General features: G+C 38.1%; 1 protein-coding gene across 1 annotated transcript; it reads right to left on the bottom strand.

Annotated features, from left to right (window-relative positions):
* Nucleotides 1-656: 656 nt before the first annotated feature.
* hfm1 (helicase for meiosis 1) lies at nucleotides 657-15,141 on the bottom strand. The gene is made up of 38 exons (XM_053329586.1): nucleotides 15,071-15,141; nucleotides 14,864-14,979; nucleotides 14,175-14,457; nucleotides 13,266-13,603; nucleotides 12,792-12,833; nucleotides 12,603-12,673; nucleotides 12,360-12,492; nucleotides 11,885-12,036; nucleotides 11,659-11,736; nucleotides 11,095-11,250; nucleotides 10,651-10,851; nucleotides 10,424-10,512; nucleotides 10,246-10,289; nucleotides 9,464-9,565; nucleotides 8,564-8,709; nucleotides 8,365-8,459; nucleotides 8,095-8,228; nucleotides 7,904-7,951; nucleotides 7,646-7,726; nucleotides 7,473-7,564; nucleotides 7,176-7,282; nucleotides 7,008-7,055; nucleotides 6,791-6,888; nucleotides 6,571-6,705; nucleotides 6,344-6,429; nucleotides 5,619-5,702; nucleotides 5,343-5,500; nucleotides 5,052-5,155; nucleotides 4,349-4,531; nucleotides 4,176-4,235; nucleotides 3,967-4,091; nucleotides 3,640-3,722; nucleotides 3,425-3,540; nucleotides 2,121-2,390; nucleotides 1,879-1,960; nucleotides 1,629-1,712; nucleotides 827-955; nucleotides 657-702 (listed from the first exon to the last, which is right to left on the bottom strand). Exons 1-38 carry the CDS (start codon nucleotides 15,139-15,141, stop codon nucleotides 657-659), a joined length of 4,470 nt encoding a protein of 1,489 aa, XP_053185561.1.
* Nucleotides 15,142-16,463: the final 1,322 nt, after the last annotated feature.

Genomic DNA, 16,463 nt, shown 5'->3' with positions numbered 1-16,463 from the left:
TCAACATGAACTGCAACATCCCCAAGTTCAGTTTGTTTGTTTTTGTCTTTTCTACTGCAACTCTTATATTCTGTACATGATCACTTTGTAGAAGAGGAAACTTACTGTTTTGTATGTCTTAAATGAAGAAGAAAGTAAAAATACATCCATGACTCCCAAGATTTTTGCAGTTTTATTAATTCATGTGCAAAGATGGCTTTCTTAACCTAAACATGAAATTAAGGGATGTTAACATCTTCTTGTGACATCAGATTTGTATCCAGTTGTGACAAATGAATATATGAACCTTAAATGAAACCTTAGATGAAGCTTTCATCCAATTACACATCCAAAAAACTTGGAAGTTAAAATTAACAATTAAAAATGTAGTCAGACTTTTTGGAGAAAGCTTATTCTAATTAAACAACAAACTGATTAGCATCTTGAGAAGTTACTCCCTGAGGCTGCATTGAATCATCCAATAAATAAATAAAATAAATAAATAAATACATACGTCACATTAGCGAGAAGTAACATTAGAAACCATTTGTTTCATTGACAATATAAATATAACACATAATAACAAGACTTTAAAACGGTCTATAACATTTCTAACAGCTTAAATCAACACTTTATGTTAATAACTTATTTATGTCACAGGTAGACATGCAGTGCTTCTAAAATATACCATCAAATATCCCAAAGAAAGCTTCCTCCTCTTTGCTGTTGTGTGGAAAAAAGAGGGCAGGGTAGACATTAATAGAAGTTATATTCAATTATGGATTATTTTCATTATTTACTAGTGGAAATATTGTAGTGAGTCAGAATATTTTATATTTTCCTCTACCTTGTGTTTCCAGACGAGCTGGCGTTGAAAAAGTCAAATCTTCGAGGTATTTGGGCCATGAGGGTTGGAGGTTGTTTTGGGAGACTTTCTGGTGTCTTTACTGTGATGTCCTCACTGAAAATGCTTGGTCTCTGCACACAGAGGGAGAGAGGCAAGTGTCACATGTTCCCGGTCGTTCTATACTGACCATACCACAGTTAAGGTTTTAGTAAGGTTAAGCACTTCACAGGTACCTTTAATTAAGCTTGACTACACTGAAACTATGAGTCAGAAACAACAGAATATTCATTTTCACAGACAGAAAATAATCCCCCAACCAAGAGAGCAACACTAAAATGTACATTTTGTCATGTTTTCTGACATTATTAAAGTGACTGTTCGGCGTAATTTTGACCTAGTGTCATATGCACCATGACGTCTATCTAAACACTGCCTCAGCCCTTTTTAAAAATTTGGTCGCAAATTGGTGGAGTTAGAGCCATCAGCTGAATTGCTTAGTACAGGCGCTAATGGACCCAAAAGTGTATCTCGTAAATTACCCCTGGATTGTTATCAAACTTCTACTTCTTCTTGTACGACTGTATGTGACTGGTTAATAATAAAATATACAGCATGAAAGCTGAGCAGCTCAATTATGTTTTATACTGTATGAGCCTGTTAAAATTTGAGTTACATAAAACCCAAATTAAAACAGGTTGATTTGCACAAACAAACAATAGTGAAAATATAGATACAGATTCTGTAACAGTAACACACACGTGCACTGATCTCTGCACACACACACACACACACACACACACACACCTTTTTATTCCAGTCAAGTGTCATTCTGTTCTGTGGTCTTACTGGGATGCGTGAGGGACCACTTACAGATGGTGAAATTGACCTAAAACACAAAAACACAACAAATGCAGTAACATGAAAAGTGAATGATTTTATATTTTATGAAAGGAAATCTAACATATTCCACACACATTACTCAGCTCGTGGTGTTTAAAATACACATTTGGAGCTTATTTCGGGGTAGTTTGTACATGATTGTCTGGGTTTACCTCTGTGGTATTCTGGCAGTGGTTACACAGGATTTTACTTGTGGACGACTGAGGAGCACTGGTGCTGATGTAGCAGCATAGCCTGCACATAAAAAACAGGTATGCTTATCAAAATCATGACAATGATGGAGAGATAATCCCATATAATCATGCATGCGGTACGATACATGAAACGCTAACAATCCACACACTGATTTTCAGCCTGTCACTACTCGTTGAATGAAAGCCAAAGTTCAGTTCACCTGGCTGCTGGACTTGAGGTTTAGCATTCGGTGCACGTGAGGTCAGCAACGTCTCACTAGCATGCACCAAATTCTCGTCATCAAAGTCTCCCCAGTCGTCCCATTCATCTCCAAGGTCAAAGCTGACAGTAGGTATTTGTGAGGATGATGCGTTGTTGCCGTGAACGCCCTGATTTGATAACACATTGATCGTATTGATCGGGTTCACATGAAGTTTAGGGTTCTGACTCACATCAACACTAAATCCAGGGTTCATCCACACTGAGGAACCTAAAGAAGATGAATGCAAAAAAAAAAAAAAAAAAAATACATCAATGCACAATGGATTAAGTCTGAAAAAATGTGCTGAAGTAGACCTTTCTTAGACTGTGTTTTTTTTAGACTGTATGGTATTGTCATTCGAGTAGGCAACTGCTTCATAGTTGATAATGTAGCCAAATGTCTTGACCAAACAATCTTCTTATACAATATTGCCTCTATTATTACTGAAATTTAATAAACAAACAGAGCTAAAACAATTTCTTCAAGGAAATAAATTATTTATAAATAGAAAATGTCAAAATGTGCAATTCTTTCCATTTTGTGCTCTTCTGTCTCTGCTGACTACATCTTACTTTCACCACCCACCAAATCTATATAAATCTGTATTTTCTGTTCAGTTCACAGGTTGGTTGTGCAACTGATTTTTCTTACTGGTATTTATTTGTAGTTAAACTATTGTCCAGCTCCTGAATTTACGCATACAGTACTTTTTCTACCATGAAGGCAGCCAACAGTTTCATTTAATTTAAGTGTAATATGAGCTTTTAGTCACATTTTTTCAGTCAAAGGTGAATTCTAACTCTCCCTGCATTCTCTCACCAAAAATTGAAACATTTTTCATAAACCACATTAAAATGATCCCTTTTTACGCTGTCCATGTTTGCTTGTTGTTTATGTCATAGGTTTGTTCCCCTGATAACAGAACTTCTTGGAAATTCCAAGATGATTTTCTGTAGTTCACTGAAATAAACTAATAACACTGGCTTCAATATCCCCACATAATATTGACAAATATGTGAAGTACATGAGATTTGTCATTCATTTTCTTCCCATCATTTTTTCTAATTTTCTTAATTTACTTACCAGAAATGGTCTGGTTACGATTTTAAGTTATTTGACAATACTTTGATGGTGAGCATGAGTAGCAGCACGAGCTTGGACGGGCCCTTCCATCATCATCCTTTGAATGTCCTCAACAGTCATATAGTAAATAAAGAATATATAATTACAGGACATCTAATTGTTAACTTCTTTATGTTTACCACTGCCAAAATCATCCAGATGAATGATGTCTGGCAGCTGTGAACAGTCTTCTCTTGTCAGATCCACAGTCTCAGTGTGAGGTCTAACCGAAGCTTCATATTGATTTCCTCCATACCTTGAAATAGAACACGATACGAATAAATTAAGCATCAGGAAACAAGATAATTGTCACTTACTTTACTGTTACACTTTCAAAGAAGCTTATTATGATCACCTGGAAAAAGCAGGAAGCCTCTCTTTGGCTTTATAAGAAAATTCCTGCATGTTGACAGACACAGACTCGTTGATCATTTTCATCTAAGAGATAAAAAAAGAATGATTTCAATAAAAGCCATTGGGCCATAGTTCACATTCAAATACATCAGTAAAATGTATTTATTATTAATATAATAATTAGCAAAGCATAATGTAAACCTCAGTTAGTTCGCTTAAAGAAAGTCCAGCCAGTAGTATTTGTTGCATGTTAAGTCCAAATGTCTTATAGTTGTCTAATAAAGAGCTTAAAAAAACAAAAATGCCTCATATCGGTTTTCCTCCTCACCTTGAGTCTTTTGACAGGGGTCTGTGAGAGTGTGTCACACCTGTTCCTCAGGTCTTCCAAGTAGGAAGAGAAACTGGATTCTTGATTTGCTGACCTCTTGCGTGCCATAGCTACACCCACTTTACCTTGAGGGAGACACATATACTCTAATTCACAGAGTGGAGGAGGAGATCTTTGACAAGAAGTAACAGACGTGTGATTGTACTCACAACAGTCGTGACCACACTGGTCCTTATTCTTGCAGAGGTGGTGGCACTGTCTTTTATTACCTACATCTGATTGCCATGTTTAAATGAAGAAAATAAGTATCAACATGCGATTTAAGAAACAGAATATCTAACCACTTCATATTTTACCAACAACAAAATCATCAGTGTAGTGCCTTGGTCTGTAGATGTGGTAGTTCTGTTTTCTGGTGCAGACTGGTAAATAGGCTCTGGTTTCACTTCAGGGGGCTGCAGTCTCTGTCCAGTAGGATTATATGGTCTGTCGTATGGATTATCACTCCCAAACTTCTTGGCTCCAGAGAAGTACATGTTGAATTTCTGCTGGATGTCCAGACCCACTGTAGAATAACAAATGCAGACTAGTATTGTAAAGGAAACAAAATGTACATAATATATGAAAGGCTCATTCATGTCAACAAGTTCAACTCTAAAATTCTAGAGTTCAAAAAGCTTGATGACATCTCTAAATTAAAAATATTCCTAAAAGAAGGAGTAGGGCATATCGTACTGGCCAATATGCATTAACATGACAATGAATGACCTAGACACACAGACACACACACACACACAAATACATGCAAAGAACATACTGTGTACATATATACCATATGTAATTACTATATGTCATTGTTAGTGTTATATTAATGACTCCTGATGGTTTGGCAAAATGTTGTTGACATCCATGTCAATAAAGCCCATTTGAATTGAATATACAAAACTAATGCTTTACAACATAATGACACTGGCATATGAGAGATGTCAGCACAGCGACAGCAATAAATCGCTGATATACAGCATGTGATATAGTATACCAGTACCGTATAAAGTATAAATGTATTTCAAGGTTTAGTGCTTTACCATATTCTGAGCTGATGAGATTGACACTGATCTCCTCTCCCTTCGAGGCCCTCGCCACCTCAATCTTCTTCGACCAGCTACCACACTTGATCAGAACCAAGTCCCTGGAAAACAAACAAGAGGATGCAGGCTAAAAATCACTGCAGTGTCTACATTTACAAGTCCTGTCATACATAATTTTTCTTACACAATGGAGGATTTAGCCACAGAATTAGAGAAAAAAGGGTCAAATTAAAAGACATCACAACACAAAACCGATGTGAGCATAGGGAAGCAGAATTTTTTCCTCACGTGAGTTTCTGCAGGAAGACCACATTGTTTTCAGAGTCTCCGATTATCAGAGAGACATAGTGGCGGTCTGGAGATGTTCTCCTGGGAAGCAACTCTGCTTGGTTTTTTAGGCTCACCCTGACCACAATCTCCGCCATAGAAGAGCTATACCTTGGTAGCTACAAAATACAACAACTTTAAAGAAATGATGAATAACAGAGCTAAGTAATGAGTGTGATCCACCAGCACAAGAAACATTTCAGTCCAACCAACAAAAGAATTTGCAGCTCTTTTTACCTGCTCCAAAGTAACTTCATACTTCGGGAGGTGTATGACTGATTCTCTGATTTGGTTTCCAAATGGTGGATGTCTGTTGAGAATCTGTGTAAAAAAAACAAAGTTAGCAAAAAAATTGAGCAAATGCTTTATACATTAAAGGTACAATATTTAAGAATCAGGAATTCCTTCTCATTAATGACACCCGTGGCCCTTAACTGCAGTGAACTGCAGTCAGCAGTTCACTCGGACAGTGTATCCAAGCTGCAGCGTGAGACTATTGCAGCTAAAAACACAATATCACAATACGTTTCACATGTGTTTCATTTTATTTGCTTTAAGTTAATTTTTGAATGTTTTAAACTAAAATTCTTACATAATCCTTACATACTGCACCTTTGATTATCTGAAATCTTGTCAAATGTTTTTGCAAAAGTAACGGTATCAAGAAAGTGTTTTGAGAAAATGCTAAACATAAAAATTAAGTGAATAATTTAAAGTCAGCTAAATGAATTGCAAGCTATAAGGTGAGATCAAAAATGATATAATACAAAGTAGTGAAAATGGTGATGCTTCCTACTCAGCCTTGAGAATGTGTTGTTGGTTGAAGTAAAATATATCTGAGAGGGAAAGACCATTTAACAACCAAAATGTGCAGACGGTATGTTATCACCCCCCCTTTGCCCTAACATTAGAGCATTATGTCTTCAAAATCAGCAGTCTTGAAAAGCTCAACACAAACTGACCAGCTCAATCTCCCTGGCGTTGGTTTGCTCTATTTTGTTGAAAGTGGTGAGTCCGGCATTTACCATGGCAGTTGACAGGGTCTGACCTGAAACACAGTGTGCTATTATAATATGTTCAAATTTTTTTTGTTTTTTTTAAAGTTTGTAACTGGATGTACATTTACTCACACAAATAAAAGTCCTTACAAAGCTACTGGAGCAGGATATTGACAGAGCAGCATACACACCTATCTTCTCCAGCTGTTTAGAAATATATGGCGAGTTCTCCCAAAGCTTGGCTCTGAAGCATTTAGCCAGGAGCAGAGAGTTGAAGAGAGCAATGAAGCCCGTCTTGGATCGCTGACTCAGATACTCTGACAGGCCTGATTGACATTAAAACACAATCAAAGTTCAAATATGTTTGGAGACCACTTTTTAAAAATGTATTATCTGTTTTGCCCTACGTACATTTGCTGATACGCATTCCATTCCTGAAGATTCTTGCTGTGTCCTGTGTGAGTCCAAACTCTTGAATTGAGATGGACCCCAACTGAGCCTGAATCAAGCTACAAGGAAATAATTACACTGTATGTATAGTGCACACTCCAGAGGAAAACCGTAATATAAATTCTGCAATTAATTCATAAACAAGTATTTTAATCAAACACTCAATGAATACACCTACCAGTTCACTTTCATCTCACTGGTTTTGATTTTTCCATCAATGGGAAACCTGGAGAAAAAATAAGGACCCATTTTACTACAACTTACTACAACTCTCCAATCCAAAATTCAATGATGCAAAGACTAAACACGGGTTTTGATAACTGCCAATCTTACAAATATGTCCAACCTGATGGTGATCCTGTTTTTGTCCCTGTTCAAGGTGTTCAAAAGTCTCTTCTCATTCATTCTCAACTGAATGTCACTGAACTCTCTGCTCCTTGACACCAGCTCAATCTGTAAATAGATTTTGATGTGAGTGTATGTTATACAGGTCAGCATTCAAATAAATGAAATGTATTTAAATTCAACTAAATCATTTCCTTTTGCAGAAATCCAGCCCAATAAAACAATGCAAAAATATTAGAATTATATTTGGGTTTTAATCATATAAATGACTACTGTAAAGTCTGCTTAGAAAACCTACCATGTCAGACAGGTTCTCTGTGCCCGCCACTTTGCTGAACTGTTTCATGGTGTCAAAGGCAACACAGAACTTCCCCATCAACCTGCCAGCCTCTGCAAGGAACAAAATATGGTTAAAAAAGTACATTACACCCACAACACTGATCATAAGGTCAATTCTAACTACTGCTCTACCTGTAGGTTTGATATTGATATCCTCATCCATGTCGATCAGACCGATTGAGGACAGAGCGTTGAGGTTCTTCAGACACAGTTCTATAAAAGGACAGAATAAACAGCAGTTACCTTCATCTAAAACAGTGTGATAGTTGTAGCAGAATGCAAAATTAACCAAAACAAGTGTTAAAAACAGTACAGTGAGCTTGGTTGATGAGTAGATACTACCAACACACTAGTTAAGCTACTCCAGATAGAGGAAAAACAGCAGCCCACCTTGCAGTTTTGCTTCTATCCCATATCTGTCTATGTCAGCAGAGAAACCTGAAATGACAGTCAAGGTACACTGCTGACTGGTTTTACATTCCCTTAAATATTCCTACATGATAAGCATAACACTGCTATCTAACAACAACATAGATGCTGGACAGTAATTGTGACAGAGTTTTTGTGCTTTGAGCTCTGACCATAGTGTGTGGGGTTCTTTAGGGCTCTGATGTAGAGGAAGGTGGAGCGTATCCAGTCCAGAGCCATGTTGACATCACTGATGGTTTGGAGAACAATCTCAGCATTCAGATGCTCCACCAGGTGACTGTGCAAACTGAGGAAACAAAGTATACTGTTACCTCATGTGATACGGTAATCATCTCTCCCCTATTTGAGGGGCCAGAGACAGAGAGGTGAGGAATGAGAGAGAGACTAAGACAGAAGCGCAAATGTCAAGTGACTAACAATACCTGCTCTCAATGATTTCCATGCCATTCATAAGTTTCATATACTTGTCTTTGGTTTGCATTTTGGTCATGATCACTGCAGTGGCAGATGTGTCAAACTAGCAGAACAAAGAAAGAAAAGCAGCAATTGAACAATTAAAAAAATATCTGTTTTAAAAACATTTTCTAAAGATGTCAATTAAATATTCTCTTATGATTCTACCTGTGGTCTTCCAGCCCGGCCTATCATCTGCAGCAGATCAGCATCACCGTACTCTTCACAGGAGCCTGCGACATACTGCATGGTGGACTTGATGACCACCAGATGAGCTGGCAGGTTCACCCCCATGGCCAGAGTCCTGGTGGTAACTGGGATATTGGAAATCAGACCACCACAGAGAAAAACAGAGTCCATAGCACAGGGAGTGAGGTTAATATACTATAAAGATTTGAAATTCAATTGTAGCAGAAAGTGGGGATCATTTCTATCATTTTATATGGCTTTGAAAATATATTAGGGTCTGTCCAATATTAACTTAATTTCCTATTAATAGTATCAAAATACTATTTATGTGGTATTCATTGTATTTCATAATGCTGCTGTCAAATTAAAACAGAATACAATTTTCAGTCTCATTTGTCACTTATGATATGCACATCTAAAAATCTTGGCTTGTTTTGCACCTGCATTAGCATTAGGATTACAACAATCAGGCTGTATTGTTCTATAGATACAAAGCTTGTGGGTGAGGCTTTACAATTTCTAAACACATTATGGCCATAACACTGTGCAGGTTGTTATAAGCTGTGACACTTATCTTTCCTGTTTATGTCTAAAACATTACACAGAAAAAAAAGGATCATGTTACACGCACATTTATAGTCAGTCAAAAATCTATCCAAGTGTTTAGTCAAGAGAAACTGGACTTGTTTAAGATTCTCGAAGACGCTACGCCTCAGTGAAAAGTATTTCTACTTGCTGTAGAAAGAAACTACATCCAGCCCAGTTATTCTTGACTCAACACTTTTGGATATACCACGACCTGGATGACTGAGACTCTTCACAGACATAGTGACATATCTATTTACAGCACCGCGTATAAGTGTATTGGTGAAGTCTCACAGAGGACTGGCAGGTCTCCCAGAGTGAAGGCCTCCTCTATCAACTTGCGATCTGACAAGTCGACGCCTGCATGGTGGAAACCAACCCCTAGCATCACCAGATCTGGACCATAAACACAACACAAAACCATGTGATACAGGTGACAATTAGGGCCACAGTCAAACTGACATGTCCTTTCTTATTAAGTCTGAACAGAAATAGTTCTGTGTTTATGTCTTATGGGTCTTTACATCAAAAGGTAATATTACATTTTTAAATAAGGAAATAATATATTTACATGAAGGGTCAAAAGTATGTGGACACCCGAACATTACATCCATACGTGATGGCTGAACATCTTATTTTAAAGCTATTGGTTATGAATCTGCTGCTAAAACAGCATCCACCCTCCTGGGACAACTTTCCACGTGATTTTAGATCCTGTTTGCAGGGATTAGCCATTTCTTATTCAGCCACAAGAGTATTAGCAAGGTTTAATTATTCCACAACAAACTCATGGCACCATTTCTTTGTGAATCTTACTTTGTGTACAGGAGTGTCATGATGTTGAAACAGGAAAGAGCCTTCTTCAAACCGTTACCACAAAGTTGTATCATTGTACGCTGTAGCTTTGTCTCATTTAAAACTAAGAGGCCAAACCCAAAATATGGAAAGCAGCTCCAGACAAAAAGTATCTGTCCCCAAAGTTGTAGCTATATAAAGTAGCATCTGTTAAACTAGTCATACCCTGTACATATGTGATAATGTGGAAACAGGATTTAAAAGTTGTCTGAAGAACTCACCTCTGAGTTTTGAATCCAGAATAGAGTTTGCGTATTTCATCAACCTGCAGAGTCAAGCAGATCATAAAGTCAAGCTGATCAAGTATTGAGTGAATATAGTATAACTGAACCTAACAAAATATTCCAATGCAAAGTTGCATTGGATGAACTTTCAATTATGGATAAGTAAGCATCATACCTTTGCTTGTGTTCAATACTCATGATGAACCGAGCATCCTTGGCCAGAACTGTAGCAGACTGCTGGACTCCTTTCCTCGTAGAGCAAAACTATATAAAACATAATTATTAGACCACCAAGTAATCTCACCCTCTGCTAACTCCTCATAACCTAATGCCCTCATTCAATGACATTAGAAAATGATCAAGGAAAAAAAACTCAAAGAAAGAACAGGTATCGTGACGCACCACAAGTGCAGGCTTCTGGTCAGAGTAAGTCTGTATGATGTTGGCCATCTTGTAGTTGAGTGACAAATCAAACTTGAACTCTGTTTGGTTGGGACTGCAGGGGAATCCCAACACAACCTTTCTCAGCTTCACTGGGCGGTGGCTATCGTCCATTTCCAGATATGTAGCTGGACCACTCTCATTACACAGCCAGTCTGCTATCTAGTAACAGACAGATCATTTGATACAGAACAGCACAGTATTTTACACTTTTGCTTCCCTTTAAACAATGCAGACGGGACTTTAAACCACACACACACACACACACACACACACACACACACAGTGAATTTATTGAGCAATAAATTGTTTCATTCATAAAATTTCATTACCTTTTAAATCACCTCCTCTAAACTGTGACCATTTTTTCACCTGTACTTTTACTAACTCCTCTCAGCCACTTACATCAGATATGTTGGGTATGGTGGCTGATACAGCCACAAACCTCATAGAGAGGTCTGACTCTGGGTTCTGTGCTGTCCTGTAGGCGTGTACAGCCTTCATCCTGCTAACCACCACCTCCAGAGTGGCACCACGGGTTGTGTCCTTCACCACATGCACCTGGAAGAACAAAATGTGTTATCTTATAGCTAGTTATAGAAACATCTCAGAGGCTCAACAGGGATATTGGCAAGCAGATAAAATAAAATCAACTCATACTGTATCACTGTGTTGGATTATTAACATGAGGAGGTTCTTCTCAGTCTAGAGAAATTAAGACAGGTCATATGCACACTCATAATACACAAACCAAGACCACAGTGTGCTATAATTATCTTGGCTAACCTTAAGTGAAGTGCTGAGGGGAGAGGCTAATGATGTGCCATCACATAATGTAGCATAATAAAACACAATATATATCTTCTTGGTCATGAGGCACAGTGAAGCACTGTAATGCAGGCAGACTATGAGGTACGATGAACATTGAAAAATGTGCCTGTGAATAAAACATCAGACAAACACACTGACCTCATCTATAAGGAAGAGCCTGACAAGCTGTAGCAGACAGTTATCCTTCCATTTTCTTGTCATGCTGTCCCATTTTTCCTGTCAACAGAATATTTACAACATTATGTATTCAAGTAAAACTGCAGCTCACATTTTTACTTTTGGTTCTAATATTTCTTCTCCTTCAAATATATGATGCATTTGTTTTTTTGAAATTGTAATTGAAATGCAATTTTTTGTCACACACAGGGGTGGTCAGTATGATGTGGGAGTCCTGTATCTCAAAGAAGTCATCTATCTCCGTGTCGCCTGTCAGCTCCTTGCAGTTCAGACCCAAAGGACCAAACTTCTTCCTCCAGCTCTCAAAGCACTGACTGCAGAGAGCTTTGATAGGGGCCACTGGTAAGCACAAATAGTGAATCTTACAGTTCTTTTCATCTCAGAAATACCCTCAACACATAACTGAATAAAAAATCAAAATACTCTTGGGAATGTTACACACAAGTACATCAGAAGAAAAATGTTCAATGTCCCAGTCTTTATAGACAGGTGTACTATGTCAAAACACTGCCTTCTTTAACTGACTTTGTTTAGGTTCTAATTCATTACATATCTGAGTACCTTCATTTCCTCTGAGCTTTGATACAAGACTCTATGTTGCCCAAATCCTTCAATCTAATACCATATTATCTGTAGAATATTAACAGGGTATATATGCTCACTGTATACAGCTTTGACATCCCTCCAAGGCTCTGAGGTCTCCATCAGCAGGCGAATGATGGCCAGTTCAAACAGCACTGTTTTACCAGATCCAGTAGGAGCACATGCCACAAAGTTCTTACCTGTGTAGAGTACCTGTAAACAAAGCAAGCATAAATTCACTCCAACACATCAAACAAGACCTGAAAACTATTGTTATTCATTCTCCTCGGCATTCTGTTCATAGGCTTTCAATTAATGCTTACATCATCAAGAGCTTTGGACTGAACGTAGTTGAAAAAGGGGAACTCGCCGAAGACGGATCTGAACTTAGCTGCTGTGTTAACATGATTTAGGATATCCAACCACATTATTTGTGAAATTGCATTATAAGCATTTTAACACTGTCTAACAACTTTAGTTTCTGTTGACTTACACAACAATAAAAAGGATACGGATTTCAGAAACAGGTCGTAAAACTCCAGACCCTGAAGATCCTAAAATGTGCACAGCAAAAACAAAACATACTTGATTTGATTGATTGAAGGATTTCATGCTCATTCCACATCATGGAAATATGAGATGTTAAACAGTTTTGTAAACACAAATTAAGGAATTCTGTTTTCTACCAAATTCAAAAGTAAACCTGCAAAAGGTTTGCAGTTGTATTGTCTACTGTTTATAATGCCTCTACAATCCACTCCGTAATGACCAGCATGTTTTATTACAATGGAGTGGTCAATGGAGGGATCTCACCTCATTTCACCTCATCACACCCAAACACATTATGGCAGCTACTGCCATGGCTAAATATGGGCAAGCTCATTAGCTGCAACACTTTACAGCAGCTATAGGAGTGATATTTGGTAAACCGGTCATAGGCTAAGAGCACAGCGCCTGTCTGTGACTATGTCAGTGCCGTGCAGCACCTTGTATGTGGAGTGGCTGCGGCGTCATGGGCGGAACGAAGGCTCTCTTTGTGCCCTTGTCCTGCATCTCTGCATGTGCTGCCTGCTGCGGGGGTCGGCCACTCGCTGCAGATGAGCACACAGGAGGGGGGAGAAAGGGGGGCTTGGGGGTGAAAGGAGGGGCTGCCTGCCTAACTGTCGCCCGTGGCGGATGTAGACAAGGAGGCATTGTCACCATGGTAACCTGACTGAGAAAAGTTTGAGGTCTGGATGCTGTCTGGCTGTTGCTGCCGCTTCCACTGAGGTCATCTATGTTTGACGAGTCACCTCCACTGTTCAACACCTGAACCTTGAACAAGCTGTTGTGGGAGGGAGGAGAGAATATGGATGGAATAAAGAGCTAAAAGAGGATGGCGATAGAATGAGGAAAAACTGTTATTGCTGCAAGCTTGAAAGCCATTTTGAAAAAGGCCGGGCATTTTGCCTCTGATAACAACAATAACATGATCGACGCTTAGATGCTTTCATTTTCCTCTCCTGACACATCCTCTAATGCTAAAATCTAGCCCCTCCATGATATACTGTAATTCCACTTTAACTAAGCGTAACATGGATTCAAACAATCTGAGGGATTAAAGAATGAATCAGCACTACATTTTTGGCTGAGGAAATATTGGCTTTTATATAGTGAATAACATTAATCCTGCTAATTTAAGCATTTCTAAAATGATGTTCTGCATCTGCATACAAGCAAAAATCATCCATGTTGGTGTATATAAGGCCACATATCAATGTCAAATTCCCTTTAAGAACAGATTTTTGCCCATCTTTTGAAATGTATTTTGGATGGAGACCACCTGAAAGCAATGTTCACACACTTATTGATTCACAATAATATAAATGTCTTTGTGTCAAATAACTGACACTCACCTTCTCCGTAGTGGTGGGGTTTTGCTGCAATCCAAAGACAAACATTGCCTGCTGATGGTTGCATGATCAGAGTCCTGTAGGATTTCATCTTCATCTCTGCTACTCTGACAGGCACCCTGAGAGTAGTCCCTGAACCCTTCACCTCCCCAAAGGCCATCATGTCTGGTGGTGCTGTGGATCCCATCGTCAGTCTCCTTATTCTCTTTCATATCGTTGTTAAAACTGTAAGGGTTCTTTGACGCCAACACCTTCTTTGACGCCAACACCTTAAGGCCAGCTGATCCTTTAAAAGGAGGCTGGAATTTCTGATGTTTTTGTGAGAAATCTGTGAATAATATTGAAGAAGGAGAGAGAGTTGTTGGTAGCTGTAATTTGGGGCTTTTTTATTGGTGTGACTCCCAAAATTAAGGCTGACTATGTTTCGTCACTGCTTTGATAAGATGAAGAGAATTTATAGACGGGAATTTACCAATCCAATTATACTAATGATTATGTGAATATATCATAAAACCCAGATCCCAGTTTGTTTATACAAGTCAAGGAAATTTAGGAAAGCTTTCAAGCCTATTCATGCTATTGTGTCAGTGAGTCACATAGTTAAATTTAGCAAGGCTTCAATGGGCCAGATACTGAGCAGTTTACTCAAGTCAAGTGAAAAGGAATTCACCCTAATCCAGAGCAAAACATACTGTATAGGGTAGAGAGAGACTCTGCCTCCTCCTGCATATCTTGAGTGGCTGGAATCTGAGAAAGAGATGGAGGCACTTCCAGCTGCCATGGACTGGCCTCCTGGAGCAGTGGCTTTCTATTAAATACAATCCAGATGGCAAAACATTCATTCAGCTAGAAAGAGGAATAAGAGAAAGAGCCAATGTGGGGCATCTCTCCATACTCACACTTTATGGACGACGGGTTTCTCAAAAAACAGATTTTCCAGGGACAAGCTGCAGTCATCGGAGCCCAACATCTCATCAGACCACGTGGGGACTCACAGCTTTAAATGCAAACTGGGATAATGTCACTATGGATCTTGAAGAAATATTGAGAATATCTGCAAAAACAAACATGATGCAAACACTCAACAACATATTAGATATGTATTTTTGTTTTTCTGGACAATAGTATCCATTATATTTTTTCCAGTCCTTATTTTAACTCTTGCTCTTATAATTATTGCACATGCCAACCCTGGCAACATAATGAAAATATATGATAAATGACTCTTAGTATTGGTATGGGTATGTGTTTACATGAGTATTTATATGGTTGAAAATGATTTGAAGGGTATATGAGAAAAACACACTGATTTTAATGTGTGATCAATGTTGTGTGTTACCATGAGATTTTAGTGTGTTGTTTTTTATTCTTTAACTTATGTAAAGTGTCTGTCGGCACCCTGAAAAGCATTCATTATTACACATATTACATACATCATCATTATTATTATTGTTATTATTATCATTATTGTAAGAATAGTTTATTGTTAGAGGCTTAGCAGCTCCTTAGATGGTTTGTTTTATTCTCAACAAGGCTAGGAGGGAAATGGTTCTCTGGTTTTCCAATTACCTCTCATGACATATCCTCTGATCCAAAAATCAAGCCTGTGAATGGATTCAAACTATTTGAGGGATTAAATATTAAACTATTGTTGCAATGCATGTTTAACACAAAGAAAAATGTGGTTATATGTAGTTAGCAATACTCCTGCCAATTCAGTTTAAGCATTTAGCACACCTGCAAATATGACAAAACAAAACTCTCTAATTAGCCCAACTTCAGAACAAAGTAATATGAACTTAAAGGTAAGTAAAAGACTTCATTAGGGTTATGTGTCCACTTTTCAGGGATAAAGCAGCCAAGGCAGTTAGCTTTGCTAATATTAGCTAACAAGCTAGTGAACTAACGGCTAAGCAAGCAGAAATATGAATACACCTCAGTCTAAAGTCGACTAAAATAGCATTATTTGAGCAAGAACCTTTGACATTTTCATAGTTATCCGTACCATTTTCTTACTGTGTACCCACCTGTGATAGTGGCATTACATTTTCTCCATAGGTACGCGTTTAAACTGTTTTTTAAATCCTTGACATTTTAAGTCGTGTCTCTTTACGCATTCACCGCTCATCAGTAACAACTTCATTATTCAGCACATTTTTCATCTGCACTAAGGCCATTGTTGACATTTACCAAACACATTATCTGTAGTTTGACGTTTTTAAATTTGAGTGAGCCGGTTGTAAGATATTTTTCACGGTTAATTAATTTAATATTGTGTTAAGTATGTGTTGG

The sequence above is a fragment of the Scomber japonicus genome, chromosome 12 (genome assembly GCF_027409825.1).
Source record: "Scomber japonicus isolate fScoJap1 chromosome 12, fScoJap1.pri, whole genome shotgun sequence".
Lineage (NCBI taxonomy): Eukaryota > Metazoa > Chordata > Actinopteri > Scombriformes > Scombridae > Scomber > Scomber japonicus.
This window is presented reverse-complemented; position numbering and strand designations above follow the sequence as displayed.